Source organism: Oncorhynchus mykiss, chromosome 18, assembly GCF_013265735.2.
Source record: "Oncorhynchus mykiss isolate Arlee chromosome 18, USDA_OmykA_1.1, whole genome shotgun sequence".
NCBI classification, from domain to species: domain Eukaryota; kingdom Metazoa; phylum Chordata; class Actinopteri; order Salmoniformes; family Salmonidae; genus Oncorhynchus; species Oncorhynchus mykiss.
The window spans coordinates 43,566,767-43,584,923 of record NC_048582.1 but is presented as its reverse complement, the minus strand read 5'-3'; the positions used below and the strand labels follow the sequence as shown (position 1 = coordinate 43,584,923).

General features: G+C 44.7%; 3 protein-coding genes across 3 annotated transcripts; all 3 read left to right on the top strand.

The window, feature by feature from the left end:
• Positions 1–2: 2 nt before the first annotated feature.
• On the top strand, positions 3–7,267 carry LOC118940981 (mucin-2-like). The gene is made up of 4 exons (XM_036951053.1): positions 3–2,241; positions 2,512–6,346; positions 6,637–6,753; positions 7,042–7,267. Exons 1-4 carry the CDS (start codon positions 51–53, stop codon positions 7,265–7,267), a joined length of 6,369 nt encoding a protein of 2,122 aa, XP_036806948.1. The 5' UTR covers positions 3–50.
• Positions 7,268–8,020: 753 nt separating this feature from the next.
• Positions 8,021–13,335, top strand: LOC118940980 (mucin-5AC-like). The gene is made up of 3 exons (XM_036951052.1): positions 8,021–9,882; positions 10,153–12,848; positions 13,321–13,335. Exons 1-3 carry the CDS (start codon positions 8,211–8,213, stop codon positions 13,333–13,335), a joined length of 4,383 nt encoding a protein of 1,460 aa, XP_036806947.1. The 5' UTR covers positions 8,021–8,210.
• Positions 13,336–13,365: 30 nt separating this feature from the next.
• On the top strand, positions 13,366–17,614 carry LOC118940979 (mucin-5AC-like). Its single transcript, XM_036951051.1, has 4 exons — positions 13,366–15,758; positions 16,231–16,241; positions 16,453–16,569; positions 17,488–17,614. Exons 1-4 carry the CDS (start codon positions 13,524–13,526, stop codon positions 17,612–17,614), a joined length of 2,490 nt encoding a protein of 829 aa, XP_036806946.1. The 5' UTR covers positions 13,366–13,523.
• Positions 17,615–18,157: the final 543 nt, after the last annotated feature.

Genomic DNA, 18,157 nt, shown 5'->3' with positions numbered 1-18,157 from the left:
CAACAACAAGCACAACTGAGGCTCCTATAGACATCACTACTGTAGCTCCTATGCCCCCCACAATTGCAACTTCAACTACAACTGTAGCATCACTTACAACAACAACTGCAGATGCTTCCACCACCACAAGTGCAGCACCTACTACGTCAATCACAACTGCAGGTCCTACTAACATTTTAACTCCAACGACAAGCACAACTGAGGCTCCTATAGACATCACTACTGTAGCTCCTTTGAACCCCACAATTGCAACTTCTTCAACAACTGTAGCTCCAACGATCACTACAACTGCAGAAGCTCCTACAACAACAACTGTAGCTGCTTCTACATTTACTACTGCATCCCCTACTGCAACCACAACAGAAGCTCCTTCTACAACAACTGTAGCACCAATGACTTTAGGAACAACAGTCCCAACGACAACTGCAGCTAATTCCTCAACTGTAGCTCCTTCAATGCCAATCCCAACTGCAGCTCCTACAACAACAACTCTTGCTCAATCGACCTCTACAACTTCAGCACCCACTACTTTATTCACAACTGCAGGTCCTACTACCATTTTACCTCCTTCGACAACCACAACAACATCCACTACAACAACTGTTGCTCCTTCAATGTCAATCTCAACTGCAGGTCCTACTACCAATTTAACTCCAACGACATCCACAACTGAAGCTCTTACAGAAATCACAACTGTAGCTCCTATGCCCCCCACAATTGCAACTTCAACTGCAGCATCACCTACAACAACAACTGCAGATGCTTCCACAACCACAGGTGCAGCACTTACTACATCAATCTCAACTGCAGGTCCTACTACCATTTTGACTACTAAGACAATCACAACTGAATCTCCTACAGAAATCACAACTGTAGCTCTTATGACCCCCACAATTGCAGCTTCTACTTCAACAACTGTTGCTCCCACGACAACAACTGCAGCAGCTCCTATAACAACAACTGTAGCTGCTTCCATAAACGCAACAGCAGAACCTACTACGTCAATCACAACTGCAGGTCCTACTAACATTTTAACTCCAACGACAAGCACAACTGAGGCTCCTATAGACATCACTACTGTAGCTCCTATGCCCCCCACAATTGCAACTTCAACTACAACTGTAGCATCACCTACAACAACAACTGCAGATGCTTCCACCACCACAAGTGCAGCACCTACTACATCAATCCCAACTGCAGGTCCTACTACCATTTTGACTACTAAGGCAATCACAACTGAATCTCCTATAGACATCACTACTGTAGCTCCTTTGAACCCCACAATTGCAACTTCTTCTTCAACAACTGTAGCTCCAACGATCACTACAACTGCAGAAGCTCCTACAACAACAACTGTAGCTGCTTCTACATTTACTACTGCATCCCCTACTGCAACCACAACAGAAGCTCCTTCTACAACAACTGTAGCACCAATGACTTTAGGAACAACAGTCCCAACGACAACTGCAGCTAATTCCTCAACTGTATCTCCTTCAATGCCAATCCCAACTGCAGCTCCTACAACAACAACTCTTGCTCATTCGACCTCTACAACTTCAGCACCCACTACTTTATTCACAACTGCAGGTGCTACTACCATTTTACCTCCTTCGACAACCACAACAACATCCACTACAACAACTGTTGCTCCTTCAATGTCAATCTCAACTGCAGGTCCTACTACCAATTTAACTCCAACGACAACCACAACTGAAGCTCTTACAGAAATCACAACTGTAGCTCCTATGCCCCCCACAATTGCAACTTCAACTGCAGCATCACCTACAACAACAACTGCAGATGCTTCCACAACCACAGGTGCAGCACTTACTACATCAATCTCAACTGCAGGTCCTACTACCATTTTGACTACTAAGACAATCACAACTGAATCTCCTACAGAAATCACAACTGTAGCTCTTATGACCCCCACAATTGCAGCTTCTACTTCAACAACTGTTGCTCCCACGACAACAACTGCAGCAGCTCCTATAACAACAACTGTAGCTGCTTCCATAAACGCAACAGCAGCACCTACTACGTCAATCACAACTGCAGGTCCTACTAACATTTTAACTCCAACGACAAGCACAACTGAGGCTCCTATAGACATCACTACTGTAGCTCCTATGCCCCCCACAATTGCAACTTCAACTACAACTGTAGCATCACCTACAACAACAACTGCAGATGCTTCCACCACCACAAGTGCAGCACCTACTACATCAATCCCAACTGCAGGTCCTACTACCATTTTACCTCCTTCGACAACCACAACAATATCCACTACAACAACTGTTGCTCCTTTAATGTCAATCTCAACTGCAGGTCCTACTACCAATTTAACTCCAACGACAACCACAACTGAAGCTCTTACAGACATCACAACTGTAGCTCCTATGCCCCCCACAATTGCAACTTCAACTACAACTGTAGCATCACCTACAACAACAACTGCAGATGCTTCCACCACCACAAGTGCAGCACCTACTACATCAATCCCAACTGCAGGTCCTACTACCATTTTGACTACTAAGACAATCACAACTGAATCTCCTATAGACATCACTACTGTAGCTCCTTTGAACCCCACAATTGCAGCTTCTACTTCAACAACTGTTGCTCCCACGACAACAACTGCAGCAGCTCCTATAACAGCAACTGTAGCTGCTTCCATAAACGCAACAGCAGCATCTACTACGTCAATCACAACTGCAGGCCCTACTAACATTTTAACTCCAACGACAAGCACAACTGAGGCTCCTATAGACATCACTACTGTAGCTCCTTTGAACCCCACAATTGCAACTTCTTCTTCAACAACTGTAGCTCCAACGATCACTACAACTGCAGAAGCTCCTACAACAACAACTGTAGCTGCTTCTACATTTACTACTGCATCCCCTACTGCAACCACAACAGAAGCTCCTTCTACAACAACTGTAGCACCAATGACTTTAGGAACAACAGTCCCAACGACAACTGCAGCTAATTCCTCAACTGTAGCTCCTTCAATGCCAATCCCAACTGCAGCTCCTACAACAACAACTCTTGCTCATTCGACCTCTACAACTTCAGCACCCACTACTTTATTCACAACTGCAGGTCCTACTACCATTTTACCTCCTTCGACAACCACAACAACATCCACTACAACAACTGTTGCTCCTTCAATGTCAATCTCAACTGCAGGTCCTACTACCAATTTAACTCCAACGACAACCACAACTGAAGCTCTTACAGAAATCACAACTGTAGCTCCTATGCCCCCCACAATTGCAACTTCAACTGCAGCATCACCTACAACAACAACTGCAGATGCTTCCACAACCACAGGTGCAGCACTTACTACATCAATCTCAACTGCAGGTCCTACTACCATTTTGACTACTAAGACAATCACAACTGAATCTCCTACAGAAATCACAACTGTAGCTCTTATGACCCCCACAATTGCAGCTTCTACTTCAACAACTGTTGCTCCCACGACAACAACTGCAGCAGCTCCTATAACAACAACTGTAGCTGCTTCCATAAACGCAACAGCAGCACCTACTACGTCAATCACAACTGCAGGTCCTACTAACATTTTAACTCCAACGACAAGCACAACTGAGGCTCCTATAGACATCACTACTGTAGCTCCTATGCCCCCCACAATTGCAACTTCAACTACAACTGTAGCATCACCTACAACAACAACTGCAGATGCTTCCACCACCACAAGTGCAGCACCTACTACATCAATCCCAACTGCAGGTCCTACTACCATTTTGACTACTAAGGCAATCACAACTGAATCTCCTATAGACATCACTACTGTAGCTCATTTGAACCCCACAATTGCAGCTTCTACTTCAACAACTGTTGCTCCCACGACAACAACTGCAGCAGCTCCTATAACAACAACTGTAGCTGCTTCCATAAACGCAACAGCAGCACCTACTACGTCAATCACAACTGCAGGTCCTACTAACATTTTAACTCCAACTACAAGCACAACTGAGGCTCCTATAGACATCACTACTGTAGCTCCTTTGAACCCCACAATTGCAACTTCTTCTTCAACAACTGTAGCTCCAACGATCACTACAACTGCAGAAGCTCCTACAACAACAACTGTAGCTGCTTCTACATTTACTACTGCATCCCCTACTGCAACCACAACAGAAGCTCCTTCTACAACAACTGTAGCACCAATGACTTTAGGAACAACAGTCCCAACGACAACTGCAGCTAATTCCTCAACTGTAGCTCCTTCAATGCCAATCCCAACTGCAGCTCCTACAACAACAACTCTTGCTCATTCGACCTCTACAACTTCAGCACCCACTACTTTATTCACAACTGCAGGTCCTACTACCATTTTACCTCCTTCGACAACCACAACAACATCCACCACAACAACTGTTGCTCCTTCAATGTCAATCTCAACTGCAGGTCCTACTACCAATTTAACTCCAACGACAACCACAACTGAAGCTCTTACAGACATCACAACTGTAGCTCCTATGCCCCCCACAATTGCAACTTCAACTGCAGCATCACCTACAACAACAACTGCAGATGCTTCCACAATCACAGGTGCAGCACTTACTACATCAATCTCAACTGCAGGTCCTACTACCATTTTGACTCCTAAGACAATCACAACTGAAGCTCCTACAGAAATCACAACTGTAGATCTTATACCCCCCACAATTGCAGCTTCTACTTCAACAACTGTTGCTCCCACGACATCAACTGCAGCAGCTCCTATAACAACAACTGTAGCTGCTTCCATAAACGCAACAGCAGCATCTACTACGTCAATCACAACTGCAGGTCCTACTAACATTTTAACTCCAACGACAAGCACAACTGAGGCTCCTATAGACATCACTACTGTAGCTCCTTTGAACCCCACAATTGCAACTTCTTCTTCAACAACTGTAGCTCCAACGATCACTACAACTGCAGAAGCTTCTACAACAACAACTGTAGCTGGTTCTACATTTACTACTGCATCCCCTACTGCAACCACAACAGAAGCTCCTTCTACAACAACTGTAGCACCAATGACTTTAGGAACAACAGTCCCAACGGCAGCTAATTCCTCAACTGTAGCTCCTTCAATGCCAATCCCAACTGCAGCTCCTACAACAACAACTCTTGCTCCTACGAACTCTACAACTTCAGCACACACTACTTTATTCACAACTGCAGGTCCTACTACCATTTTACCTCCTTCGACAACCACAACAACATCCACTACAACAACTGTTGCTCCTTCAATGTCAATCTCAACTGCAGGTCCTACTACCAATTTAACTCCAACTACAACCACAACTGAAGCTCTTACAGACATCACAACTGTAGCTCCTATGCCCCCCACAATTGCAACTTCAACTACAACTGTAGCATCACCTACAACAACAACTGCAGATGCTTCCACCACCACAAGTGCAGCACCTACTACATCAATCCCAACTGCAGGTCCTACTACCATTTTGACTACTAAGGCAATCACAACTGAATCTCCTATAGACATCACTACTGTAGCTCCTTTGAACCCCACAATTGCAGCTTCTACTTCAACAACTGTTGCTCCCACGACAACAACTGCAGCAGCTCCTATAACAACAACTGTAGCTGCTTCCATAAACGCAACAGCAGCACCTACTACATCAATCCCAACTGCAGGTCCTACTACCATTTTGACTACTAAGGCAATCACAACTGAATCTCCTATAGACATCACTACTGTAGCTCCTTTGAACCCCACAATTGCAGCTTCTACTTCAACAACTGTTGCTCCCACGACAACAACTGCAGCAGCTCCTATAACAACAACTGTAGCTGCTTCCATAAACGCAACAGCAGCATCTACTACGTCAATCACAACTGCAGGTCCTACTAACATTTTAACTCCAACGACAAGCACAACTGAGGCTCCTATAGACATCACTACTGTAGCTCCTTTGAACCCCACAATTGCAACTTCTTCTTCAACAACTGTAGCTCCAACGATCACTACAACTGCAGAAGCTCCTACAACAACAACTGTAGCTGCTTCTACATTTACTACTGCATCCCCTACTGCAACCACAACAGAAGCTCCTTCTACAACAACTGTAGCACCAATGACTTTAGGAACAACAGTCCCAACGACAACTGCAGCTAATTCCTCAACTGTAGCTCCTTCAATGCCTATCCCAACTGCAGCTCCTACAACAACAACTCTTGCTCATTCGACCTCTACAACTTCAGCACCCACTACTTTATTCACAACTGCAGGTCCTACTACCATTGTACCTCCTTCGACAACCACAACAATATCCACTACAACAACTGTTGCTCCTTTAATGTCAATCTCAACTGCAGGTCCTACTACCAATTTAACTCCAACGACAACCACAACTGAAGCTCTTACAGACATCACAACTGTAGCTCCTATGCCCCCCACAATTGCAACTTCAACTACAACTGTAGCATCACCTACAACAACAACTGCAGATGCTTCCACCACCACAAGTGCAGCACCTACTACATCAATCCCAACTGCAGGTCCTACTACCATTTTGACTACTAAGACAATCACAACTGAATCTCCTATAGACATCACTACTGTAGCTCCTTTGAACCCCACAATTGCAGCTTCTACTTCAACAACTGTTGCTCCCACGACAACAACTGCAGCAGCTCCTATAACAGCAACTGTAGCTGCTTCCATAAACGCAACAGCAGCATCTACTACGTCAATCACAACTGCAGGTCCTACTAACATTTTAACTCCAACGACAAGCACAACTGAGGCTCCTATAGACATCACTACTGTAGCTTCTTTGAACCCCACAATTGCAACTTCTTCTTCAACAACTGTAGCTCCAACGATCACTACAACTGCAGAAGCTCCTACAACAACAACTGTAGCTGCTTCTACATTTACTACTGCATCCCCTACTGCAACCACAACAGAAGCTCCTTCTACAACAACTGTAGCACCAATGACTTTAGGAACAACAGTCCCAACGACAACTGCAGCTAATTCCTCAACTGTAGCTCCTTCAATGCCAATCCCAACTGCAGCTCCTACAACAACAACTCTTGCTCATTCGACCTCTACAACTTCAGCACCCACTACTTTATTCACAACTGCAGGTCCTACTACCATTTTACCTCCTTCGACAACCACAACAACATCCACTACAACAACTGTTGCTCCTTCAATGTCAATCTCAACTGCAGGTCCTACTACCAATTTAACTCCAACGACAACCACAACTGAAGCTCTTACAGACATCACAACTGTAGCTCCTATGCCCCCCACAATTGCAACTTCAACTGCAGCATCACCTACAACAACAACTGCAGATGCTTCCACAACCACAGGTGCAGCACTTACTACATCAATCTCAACTGCAGGTCCTACTACCATTTTGACTCCTGAGACAATCACAACTGAAGCTCCTACAGAAATCACAACTGTAGCTCTTATACTCCCCACAATTGCAACTTCAACTACAACTGTAGCATCACCTACAACAACAACTGCAGATGCTTCCACCACCACAAGTGCAGCACCTACTACATCAATCCCAACTGCAGGTACTACTACCATTTTGACTACTAAGACAATCACAACTGAATCTCCTACAGAAATCACAACTGTAGCTCTTATGACCCCCACAATTGCAGCTTCTACTTCAACAACTGTTGCTCCCACGACAACAACTGCAGCAGCTCCTATAACAACAACTGTAGCTGCTTCCATAAACGCAACAGCAGAACCTACTACGTCAATCACAACTGCAGGTCCTACTAACATTTTAACTCCAACGACAAGCACAACTGAGGCTCCTATAGACATCACTACTGTAGCTCCTATGCCCCCCACAATTGCAACTTCAACTACAACTGTAGCATCACCTACAACAACAACTGCAGATGCTTCCACCACCACAAGTGCAGCACCTACTACATCAATCCCAACTGCAGGTCCTACTACCATTTTGACTACTAAAGCAATCACAACTGAATCTCCTATAGACATCACTACTGTAGCTCCTTTGAACCCCACAATTGCAACTTCTTCTTCAACAACTGTAGCTCCAACGATCACTACAACTGCAGAAGCTCCTACAACAACAACTGTAGCTGCTTCTACATTTACTACTGCATCCCCTACTGCAACCACAACAGAAGCTCCTTCTACAACAACTGTAGCACCAATGACTTTAGGAACAACAGTCCCAACGACAACTGCAGCTAATTCCTCAACTGTATCTCCTTCAATGCCAATCCCAACTGCAGCTCCTACAACAACAACTCTTGCTCATTCGACCTCTACAACTTCAGCACCCACTACTTTATTCACAACTGCAGGTCCTACTACCATTTTACCTCCTTCGACAACCACAACAACATCCACTACAACAACTGTTGCTCCTTCAATGTCAATCTCAACTGCAGGTCCTACTACCAATTTAACTCCAACGACAACCACAACTGAAGCTCTTACAGACATCACAACTGTAGCTCCTATGCCCCCCACAATTGCAACTTCAACTACAACTGTAGCATCACCTACAACAACAACTGCAGATGCTTCCACCACCACAAGTGCAGCACCTACTACATCAATCCCAACTGCAGGTCCTACTACCATTTTGACTACTAAGACAATCAGAACTGAATCTCCTATAGACATCACTACTGTAGCTCCTTTGAACCCCACAATTGCAGCTTCTACTTCAACAACTGTTGCTCCCACGACAACAACTGCAGCAGCTCCTATAACAACAACTGTAGCTGCTTCCATAAATGCAACAGCAGCATCTACTACGTCAATCACAACTGTAGGTCCTACTAACATTTTAACTCCAACGACAAGCACAACTGAGGCTCCTATAGACATCACTACTGTAGCTCCTTTGAACCCCACAATTGCAACTTCTTCTTCAACAACTGTAGCTCCAACGATCACTACAACTGCAGAAGCTCCTACAACAACAACTGTAGCTGCTTCTACATTTACTACTGCATCCCCTACTGCAACCACAACAGAAGCTCCTTCTACAACAACTGTAGCACCAATGACTTTAGGAACAACAGTCCCAACGACAACTGCAGCTAATTCCTCAACTGTAGCTCCTTCAATGCCAATCCCAACTGCAGCTCCTACAACAACAACTCTTGCTCATTCGACCTCTACAACTTCAGCACCCACTACTTTATTCACAACTGCAGGTGCTACTACCATTTTACCTCCTTCGACAACCACAACAACATCCACTACAACAACTGTTGCTCCTTCAATGTCAATCTCAACTGCAGGTCCTACTACCAATTTAACTCCAACGACAACCACAACTGAAGCTCTTACAGAAATCACAACTGTAGCTCCTATGCCCCCCACAATTGCAACTTCAACTGCAGCATCACCTACAACAACAACTGCAGATGCTTCCACAACCACAGGTGCAGCACTTACTACATCAATCTCAACTGCAGGTCCTACTGACATTTTGACTACTAAGACAATCACAACTGAATCTCCTACAGAAATCACAACTGTAGCTCTTATGACCCCCACAATTGCAGCTTCTACTTCAACAACTGTTGCTCCCACGACAACAACTGCAGCAGCTCCTATAACAACAACTGTAGCTGCTTCCATAAACGCAACAGCAGCACCTACTACGTCAATCACAACTGCAGGTCCTACTAACATTTTAACTCCAACGACAAGCACAACTGAGGCTCCTATAGACATCACTACTGTAGCTCCTATGCCCCCCACAATTGCAACTTCAACTACAACTGTAGCATCACCTACAACAACAACTGCAGATGCTTCCACCACCACAAGTGCAGCACCTACTACATCAATCCCAACTGCAGGTCCTACTACCATTTTACCTCCTTCGACAACCACAACAATATCCACTACAACAACTGTTGCTCCTTTAATGTCAATCTCAACTGCAGGTCCTACTACCAATTTAACTCCAACGACAACCACAACTGAAGCTCTTACAGACATCACAACTGTAGCTCCTATGCCCCCCACAATTGCAACTTCAACTACAACTGTAGCATCACCTACAACAACAACTGCAGATGCTTCCACCACCACAAGTGCAGCACCTACTACATCAATCCCAACTGCAGGTCCTACTACCATTTTGACTACTAAGACAATCACAACTGAATCTCCTATAGACATCACTACTGTAGCTCCTTTGAACCCCACAATTGCAGCTTCTACTTCAACAACTGTTGCTCCCACGACAACAACTGCAGCAGCTCCTATAACAGCAACTGTAGCTGCTTCCATAAACGCAACAGCAGCATCTACTACGTCAATCACAACTGCAGGTCCTACTAACATTTTAACTCCAACGACAAGCACAACTGAGGCTCCTATAGACATCACTACTGTAGCTCCTTTGAACCCCACAATTGCAACTTCTTCTTCAACAACTGTAGCTCCAACGATCACTACAACTGCAGAAGCTCCTACAACAACAACTGTAGCTGCTTCTACATTTACTACTGCATCCCCTACTGCAACCACAACAGAAGCTCCTTCTACAACAACTGTAGCACCAATGACTTTAGGAACAACAGTCCCAACGACAACTGCAGCTAATTCCTCAACTGTAGCTCCTTCAATGCCAATCCCAACTGCAGCTCCTACAACAACAACTCTTGCTCATTCGACCTCTACAACTTCAGCACCCACTACTTTATTCACAACTGCAGGTCCTACTACCATTTTACCTCCTTCGACAACCACAACAACATCCACTACAACAACTGTTGCTCCTTCAATGTCAATCTCAACTGCAGGTCCTACTACCAATTTAACTCCAACGACAACCACAACTGAAGCTCTTACAGAAATCACAACTGTAGCTCCTATGCCCCCCACAATTGCAACTTCAACTGCAGCATCACCTACAACAACAACTGCAGATGCTTCCACAACCACAGGTGCAGCACTTACTACATCAATCTCAACTGCAGGTCCTACTACCATTTTGACTACTAAGACAATCACAACTGAATCTCCTACAGAAATCACAACTGTAGCTCTTATGACCCCCACAATTGCAGCTTCTACTTCAACAACTGTTGCTCCCACGACAACAACTGCAGCAGCTCCTATAACAACAACTGTAGCTGCTTCCATAAACGCAACAGCAGCACCTACTACGTCAATCACAACTGCAGGTCCTACTAACATTTTAACTCCAACGACAAGCACAACTGAGGCTCCTATAGACATCACTACTGTAGCTCCTATGCCCCCCACAATTGCAACTTCAACTACAACTGTAGCATCACCTACAACAACAACTGCAGATGCTTCCACCACCACAAGTGCAGCACCTACTACATCAATCCCAACTGCAGGTCCTACTACCATTTTGACTACTAAGGCAATCACAACTGAATCTCCTATAGACATCACTACTGTAGCTCATTTGAACCCCACAATTGCAGCTTCTACTTCAACAACTGTTGCTCCCACGACAACAACTGCAGCAGCTCCTATAACAACAACTGTAGCTGCTTCCATAAACGCAACAGCAGCATCTACTACGTCAATCACAACTGCAGGTCCTACTAACATTTTAACTCCAACGACAAGCACAACTGAGGCTCCTATAGACATCACTACTGTAGCTCCTTTGAACCCCACAATTGCAACTTCTTCTTCAACAACTGTAGCTCCAACGATCACTACAACTGCAGAAGCTCCTACAACAACAACTGTAGCTGCTTCTACATTTACTACTGCATCCCCTACTGCAACCACAACAGAAGCTCCTTCTACAACAACTGTAGCACCAATGACTTTAGGAACAACAGTCCCAACGACAACTGCAGCTAATTCCTCAACTGTAGCTCCTTCAATGCCAATCCCAACTGCAGCTCCTACAACAACAACTCTTGCTCATTCAACCTCTACAACTTCAGCACCCACTACTTTATTCACAACTGCAGGTCCTACTACCATTTTACCTCCTTCGACAACCACAACAACATCCAATACAACAACTGTTGATCCTTCAATGTCAATCTCAACTGCAGGTCCTACTACCAATTTAACTCCAACGACAACCACAACTGAAGCTCTTACAGACATCACAACTGTAGCTCCTATGCCCCCCACAATTGCAACTTCAACTGCAGCATCACCTACAACAACAACTGCAGATGCTTCCACAACCACAGGTGCAACACTTACTACATCAATCTCAACTGCAGGTCCTACTACCATTTTGACTCCTAAGACAATCACAATTGAAGCTCCTACAGAAATCACAACTGTAGCTCTTATACCCCCCACAATTGCAACTTCAACTACAACTGTAGCATCACCTACAACAGCAACTGCAGATGCTTCCACCACCACAAGTGCAGCTCCTACTACATCAATCCCAACTGCAGGTCCAACTACCATTTTGACTACTAAGACAATCACAACTGAATCTCCTACAGAAATCACAACTGAAGCTCTTATGACCCCCACAATTGCAGCTTCTACTTCAACAACTGTTGCTCCCACGACAACAACTGCAGCAGCTCCTATAACAACAACTGTAGCTGCTTCCATAAACGCAACAGCAGCATCTACTACGTCAATCACAACTGCAGGTCCTACTAACATTTTAACTCCAACGACAAGCACAACTGAGGCTCCTATAGACATCACTACTGTAGCTCCTTTGAACCCCACAATTGCAACTTCTTCTTCAACAACTGTAGCTCCAACGATCACTACAACTGCAGAAGCTCCTACATTTACTACTGCATCCCCTAATGCAACCACAACAGAAGCTCCTTCTACAACAACTGTAGCACCAATGACTTTAGGAACAACAGTCCCAACGGCAGCTAATTCCTCAACTGTAGCTCCTTCAATTCCAATCCCAACTGCAGCTCCTACAACAACAACTCTTGCTCCTACGAACTCTACAACTTCAGCACACACTACTTTATTCACAACTGCAGGTCCTACTACCATTTTACCTCCTTCGACAACCACAACAACATCCACTACAACAACTGTTGCTCCTTCAATGTCAATCTCAACTGCAGGTCCTACTACCAATTTAACTCCAACGACAACCACAACTGAAGCTCTTACAGACATCACAACTGTAGCTCCTATGCCCCCCACAATTGCAACTTCAACTGCAGCATCACCTACAACAACAACTGCAGATGCTTCCACAACCACAGGTGCAGCACTTACTACATCAATCTCAACTGCAGGGCCTACTACCATTGTGACTCCTAAGACAATCACAACTGAAGCTCCTACAGAAATCACAACTGTAGCTCTTATACCCCCCACAATTGCAGCTTCAACTACAACTGTAGCATCACCTACAACAACAACTGCAGATGCTTCCACCACCACAAGTGCAGCACCTACTACATCAATCCCAACTGCAGGTCCTACTACCATTTTGACTACTAAGACAATCACAACTGAATATCCTACAGAAATCACAACTGAAGCTCTTATGACCCCCACAATTGCAGCTTCTACTTCAACAACTGTTGCTCCCACGACAACAACTGCAGCAGCTCCTATAACAACAACTGTAGCTGCTTCCATAAACGCAACAACAGCACCTACTACGTCAATCACAACTGCAGGTCCTACTAACATTTTAACTCCAACGACAAGCACAACTGAGGCTCCTATAGACATCACTACTGTAGCTCCTTTGAACCCCACAATTGCAACTTCTTCTTCAACAACTGTAGCTCCAACGATCACTACAACTGCAGAAGCTTCTACAACAACAACTGTAGCTGCTTCTACATTTACTACTGCATCCCCTACTGCAACCACAACAGAAGCTCCTTCTACAACAACTGTAGCACCAATGACTTTAGGAACAACAGTCCCAACGACAACTGCAGCTAATTCCTCAACTGTAGCTCCTTCAATGCCAATCCCAACTGCAGCTCCTACAACAACAACTCTTGCTCATTCGACCTCTACAACTTCAGCACCCACTACTTTATTCACAACTGCAGGTCCTACTACCATTTTACCTCCTTCGACAACCACAACAACATCCACCACAACAACTGTTGCTCCTTCAATGTCAATCTCAACTGCAGGTCCTACTACCAATTTAACTCCAACGACAACCACAACTGAAGCTCTTACAGACATCACAACTGTAGCTCCTATGCCCCCCACAATTGCAACTTCAACTGCAGCATCACCTACAACAACAACTGCAGATGCTTCCACAATCACAGGTGCAGCACTTACTACATCAATCTCAACTGCAGGTCCTACTACCATTTTGACTCCTAAGACAATCACAACTGAAGCTCCTACAGAAATCACAACTGTAGCTCTTATACCCCCCACAATTGCAGCTTCTACTTCAACAACTGTTGCTCCCACGACATCAACTGCAGCAGCTCCTATAACAACAACTGTAGCTGCTTCCATAAACGCAACAGCAGCATCTACTACGTCAATCACAACTGCAGGTCCTACTAACATTTTAACTCCAACGACAAGCACAACTGAGGCTCCTATAGACATCACTACTGTAGCTCCTTTGAACCCCACAATTGCAACTTCTTCTTCAACAACTGTAGCTCCAACGATCACTACAACTGCAGAAGCTCCTACAACAACAACTGTAGCTGCTTCTACATTTACTACTGCATCCCCTACTGCAACCACAACAGAAGCTCCTTCTACAACAACTGTAGCACCAATGACTTTAGGAACAACAGTCCCAACGACAACTGCAGCTAATTCCTCAACTGTAGCTCCTTCAATGCCAATCCCAACTGCAGCTCCTACAACAACAACTCTTGCTCATTCAACCTCTACAACTTCAGCACCCACTACTTTATTCACAACTGCAGGTCCTACTACCATTTTACCTCCTTCGACAACCACAACAACATCCAATACAACAACTGTTGATCCTTCAATGTCAATCTCAACTGCAGGTCCTACTACCAATTTAACTCCAACGACAACCACAACTGAAGCTCTTACAGACATCACAACTGTAGCTCCTATGCCCCCCACAATTGCAACTTCAACTGCAGCATCACCTACAACAACAACTGCAGATGCTTCCACAACCACAGGTGCAACACTTACTACATCAATCTCAACTGCAGGTCCTACTACCATTTTGACTCCTAAGACAATCACAATTGAAGCTCCTACAGAAATCACAACTGTAGCTCTTATACCCCCCACAATTGCAACTTCAACTACAACTGTAGCATCACCTACAACAGCAACTGCAGATGCTTCCACCACCACAAGTGCAGCTCCTACTACATCAATCCCAACTGCAGGTCCAACTACCATTTTGACTACTAAGACAATCACAACTGAATCTCCTACAGAAATCACAACTGAAGCTCTTATGACCCCCACAATTGCAGCTTCTACTTCAACAACTGTTGCTCCCACGACAACAACTGCAGCAGCTCCTATAACAACAACTGTAGCTGCTTCCATAAACGCAACAGCAGCATCTACTACGTCAATCACAACTGCAGGTCCTACTAACATTTTAACTCCAACGACAAGCACAACTGAGGCTCCTATAGACATCACTACTGTAGCTCCTTTGAACCCCACAATTGCAACTTCTTCTTCAACAACTGTAGCTCCAACGATCACTACAACTGCAGAAGCTCCTACATTTACTACTGCATCCCCTAATGCAACCACAACAGAAGCTCCTTCTACAACAACTGTAGCACCAATGACTTTAGGAACAACAGTCCCAACGGCAGCTAATTCCTCAACTGTAGCTCCTTCAATTCCAATCCCAACTGCAGCTCCTACAACAACAACTCTTGCTCCTACGAACTCTACAACTTCAGCACACACTACTTTATTCACAACTGCAGGTCCTACTACCATTTTACCTCCTTCGACAACCACAACAACATCCACTACAACAACTGTTGCTCCTTCAATGTCAATCTCAACTGCAGGTCCTACTACCAATTTAACTCCAACGACAACCACAACTGAAGCTCTTACAGACATCACAACTGTAGCTCCTATGCCCCCCACAATTGCAACTTCAACTGCAGCATCACCTACAACAACAACTGCAGATGCTTCCACAACCACAGGTGCAGCACTTACTACATCAATCTCAACTGCAGGGCCTACTACCATTGTGACTCCTAAGACAATCACAACTGAAGGTCCTACAGAAATCACAACTGTAGCTCTTATACCCCCCACAATTGCAACTTCAACTACAACTGTAGCATCACCTACAACAACAACTGCAGATGCTTCCACCACCACAAGTGCAGCACCTACTACATCAATCCCAACTGCAGGTCCTACTACCATTTTGACTACTAAGACAATCACAACTGAATATCCTACAGAAATCACAACTGAAGCTCTTATGACCCCCACAATTGCAGCTTCTACTTCAACAACTGTTGCTCCCACGACAACAACTGCAGCAGCTCCTATAACAACAACTGTAGCTGCTTCCATAAACGCAACAACAGCACCTACTACGTCAATCACAACTGCAGGTCCTACTAACATTTTAACTCCAACGACAAGCACAACTGAGGCTCCTATAGACATCACTACTGTAGCTCCTTTGAACCCCACAATTGCAACTTCTTCTTCAACAACTGTAGCTCCAACGATCACTACAACTGCAGAAGCTTCTACAACAACAACTGTAGCTGCTTCTACATTTACTACTGCATCCCCTACTGCAACCACAACAGAAGCTCCTTCTACAACAACTGTAGCACCAATGACTTTAGGAACAACAGTCCCAACGGCAGCTAATTCCTCAACTGTAGCTCCTTCAATGCCAATCCCAACTGCAGCTCCTACAACAACAACTCTTGCTCCTACGAACTCTACAACTTCAGCACACACTACTTTATTCACAACTGCAGGTCCTACTACCATTTTACCTCCTTCGACAACCACAACAACATCCACTACAACAACTGTTGCTCCTTCAATGTCAATCTCAACTGCAGGTCCTACTACCAATTTAACTCCAACTACAACCACAACTGAAGCTCTTACAGACATCACAACTGTAGCTCCTATGCCCCCCACAATTGCAACTTCAACTGCAGCATCACCTACAACAACAACTGCAGATGCTTCCACAACCGAAGGTGCAGCACCTACTACATCAATCACAACTGCAGGTCCTACTACCATTTTGACTCCTAAGACAATCACAACTGAAGCTCCTACAGAAATCACAACTGTAGCTCTTATACCCCCCACAATTGCAACTTCAACTACAACTGTAGCATCACCTACAACAACAACTGCAGATGCTTCCACCACCACAAGTGCAGCACCTACTACATCAATCCCAACTGCAGGTCCTACTACCATTTTGACTACTAAGACAATCACAACTGAATCTCCTACAGAAATCACAACTGAAGCTCTTATGACCCCCACAATTGCAGCTTCTACTTCAACAACTGTTGCTCCCACGACAACAACTGCAGCAGCTCCTATAACAACAACTGTAGCTGCTTCCATAAACGCAACAACAGCACCTACTACGTCAATCACAACTGCAGGTCCTACTAACATTTTAACTCCAACGACAAGCACAACTGAGGCTCCTATAGACATCACTACTGTAGCTCCTTTGAACCCCACAATTGCAACTTCTTCTTCAACAACTGTAGCTCCAACGATCACTACAACTGCAGAAGCTTCTACAACAACAACTGTAGCTGCTTCTACATTTACTACTGCATCCCCTACTGCAACCACAACAGAAGCTCCTTCTACAACAACTGTAGCACCAATGACTTTAGGAACAACAGTCCCAATGACAACTGCAGCTAATTCCTCAACTGTAGCTCCTTCAATGCCAATCCCAACTGCAGCTCCTACAACAACAACTCTTGCTCATTCAACCTCTACAACTTCAGCACCCACTACTTTATTCACAACTGCAGGTCCTACTACCATTTTACCTCCTTCGACAACCACAACAACATCCAATACAACAACTGTTGATCCTTCAATGTCAATCTCAACTGCAGGTCCTACTACCAATTTAACTCCAACGACAACCACAACTGAAGCTCTTACAGACATCACAACTGTAGCTCCTATGCCCCC

Excerpts from the sequence above, each read along its gene's own strand:
- LOC118940981 (XM_036951053.1), top strand. The coding sequence starts at position 51 with ATGCCCCCCACAATTGCAACTTCAACTACAACTGTAGCATCACTTACA. Across the intron at positions 6,347-6,636 it reads ACAACTGTTGCTCCTTTAAT|CTTCTACTTCAACAACTGTT; the intron begins GTCAATCTCAAC and ends CCACAATTGCAG. Across the intron at positions 6,754-7,041 it reads TACGTCAATCACAACTGCAG|CTCCTTCAATGCCAATCCCA; the intron begins GTCCTACTAACA and ends CCTCAACTGTAG.
- LOC118940980 (XM_036951052.1), top strand. The coding sequence starts at position 8,211 with ATGACTTTAGGAACAACAGTCCCAACGACAACTGCAGCTAATTCCTCA. Across the intron at positions 9,883-10,152 it reads TACATCAATCCCAACTGCAG|GTCCTACTACCATTTTGACT; the intron begins GTCCTACTACCA and ends TCCCAACTGCAG.
- LOC118940979 (XM_036951051.1), top strand. The coding sequence starts at position 13,524 with ATGACCCCCACAATTGCAGCTTCTACTTCAACAACTGTTGCTCCCACG. Across the intron at positions 16,570-17,487 it reads TACGTCAATCACAACTGCAG|CTTCTACTTCAACAACTGTT; the intron begins GTCCTACTAACA and ends CCACAATTGCAG.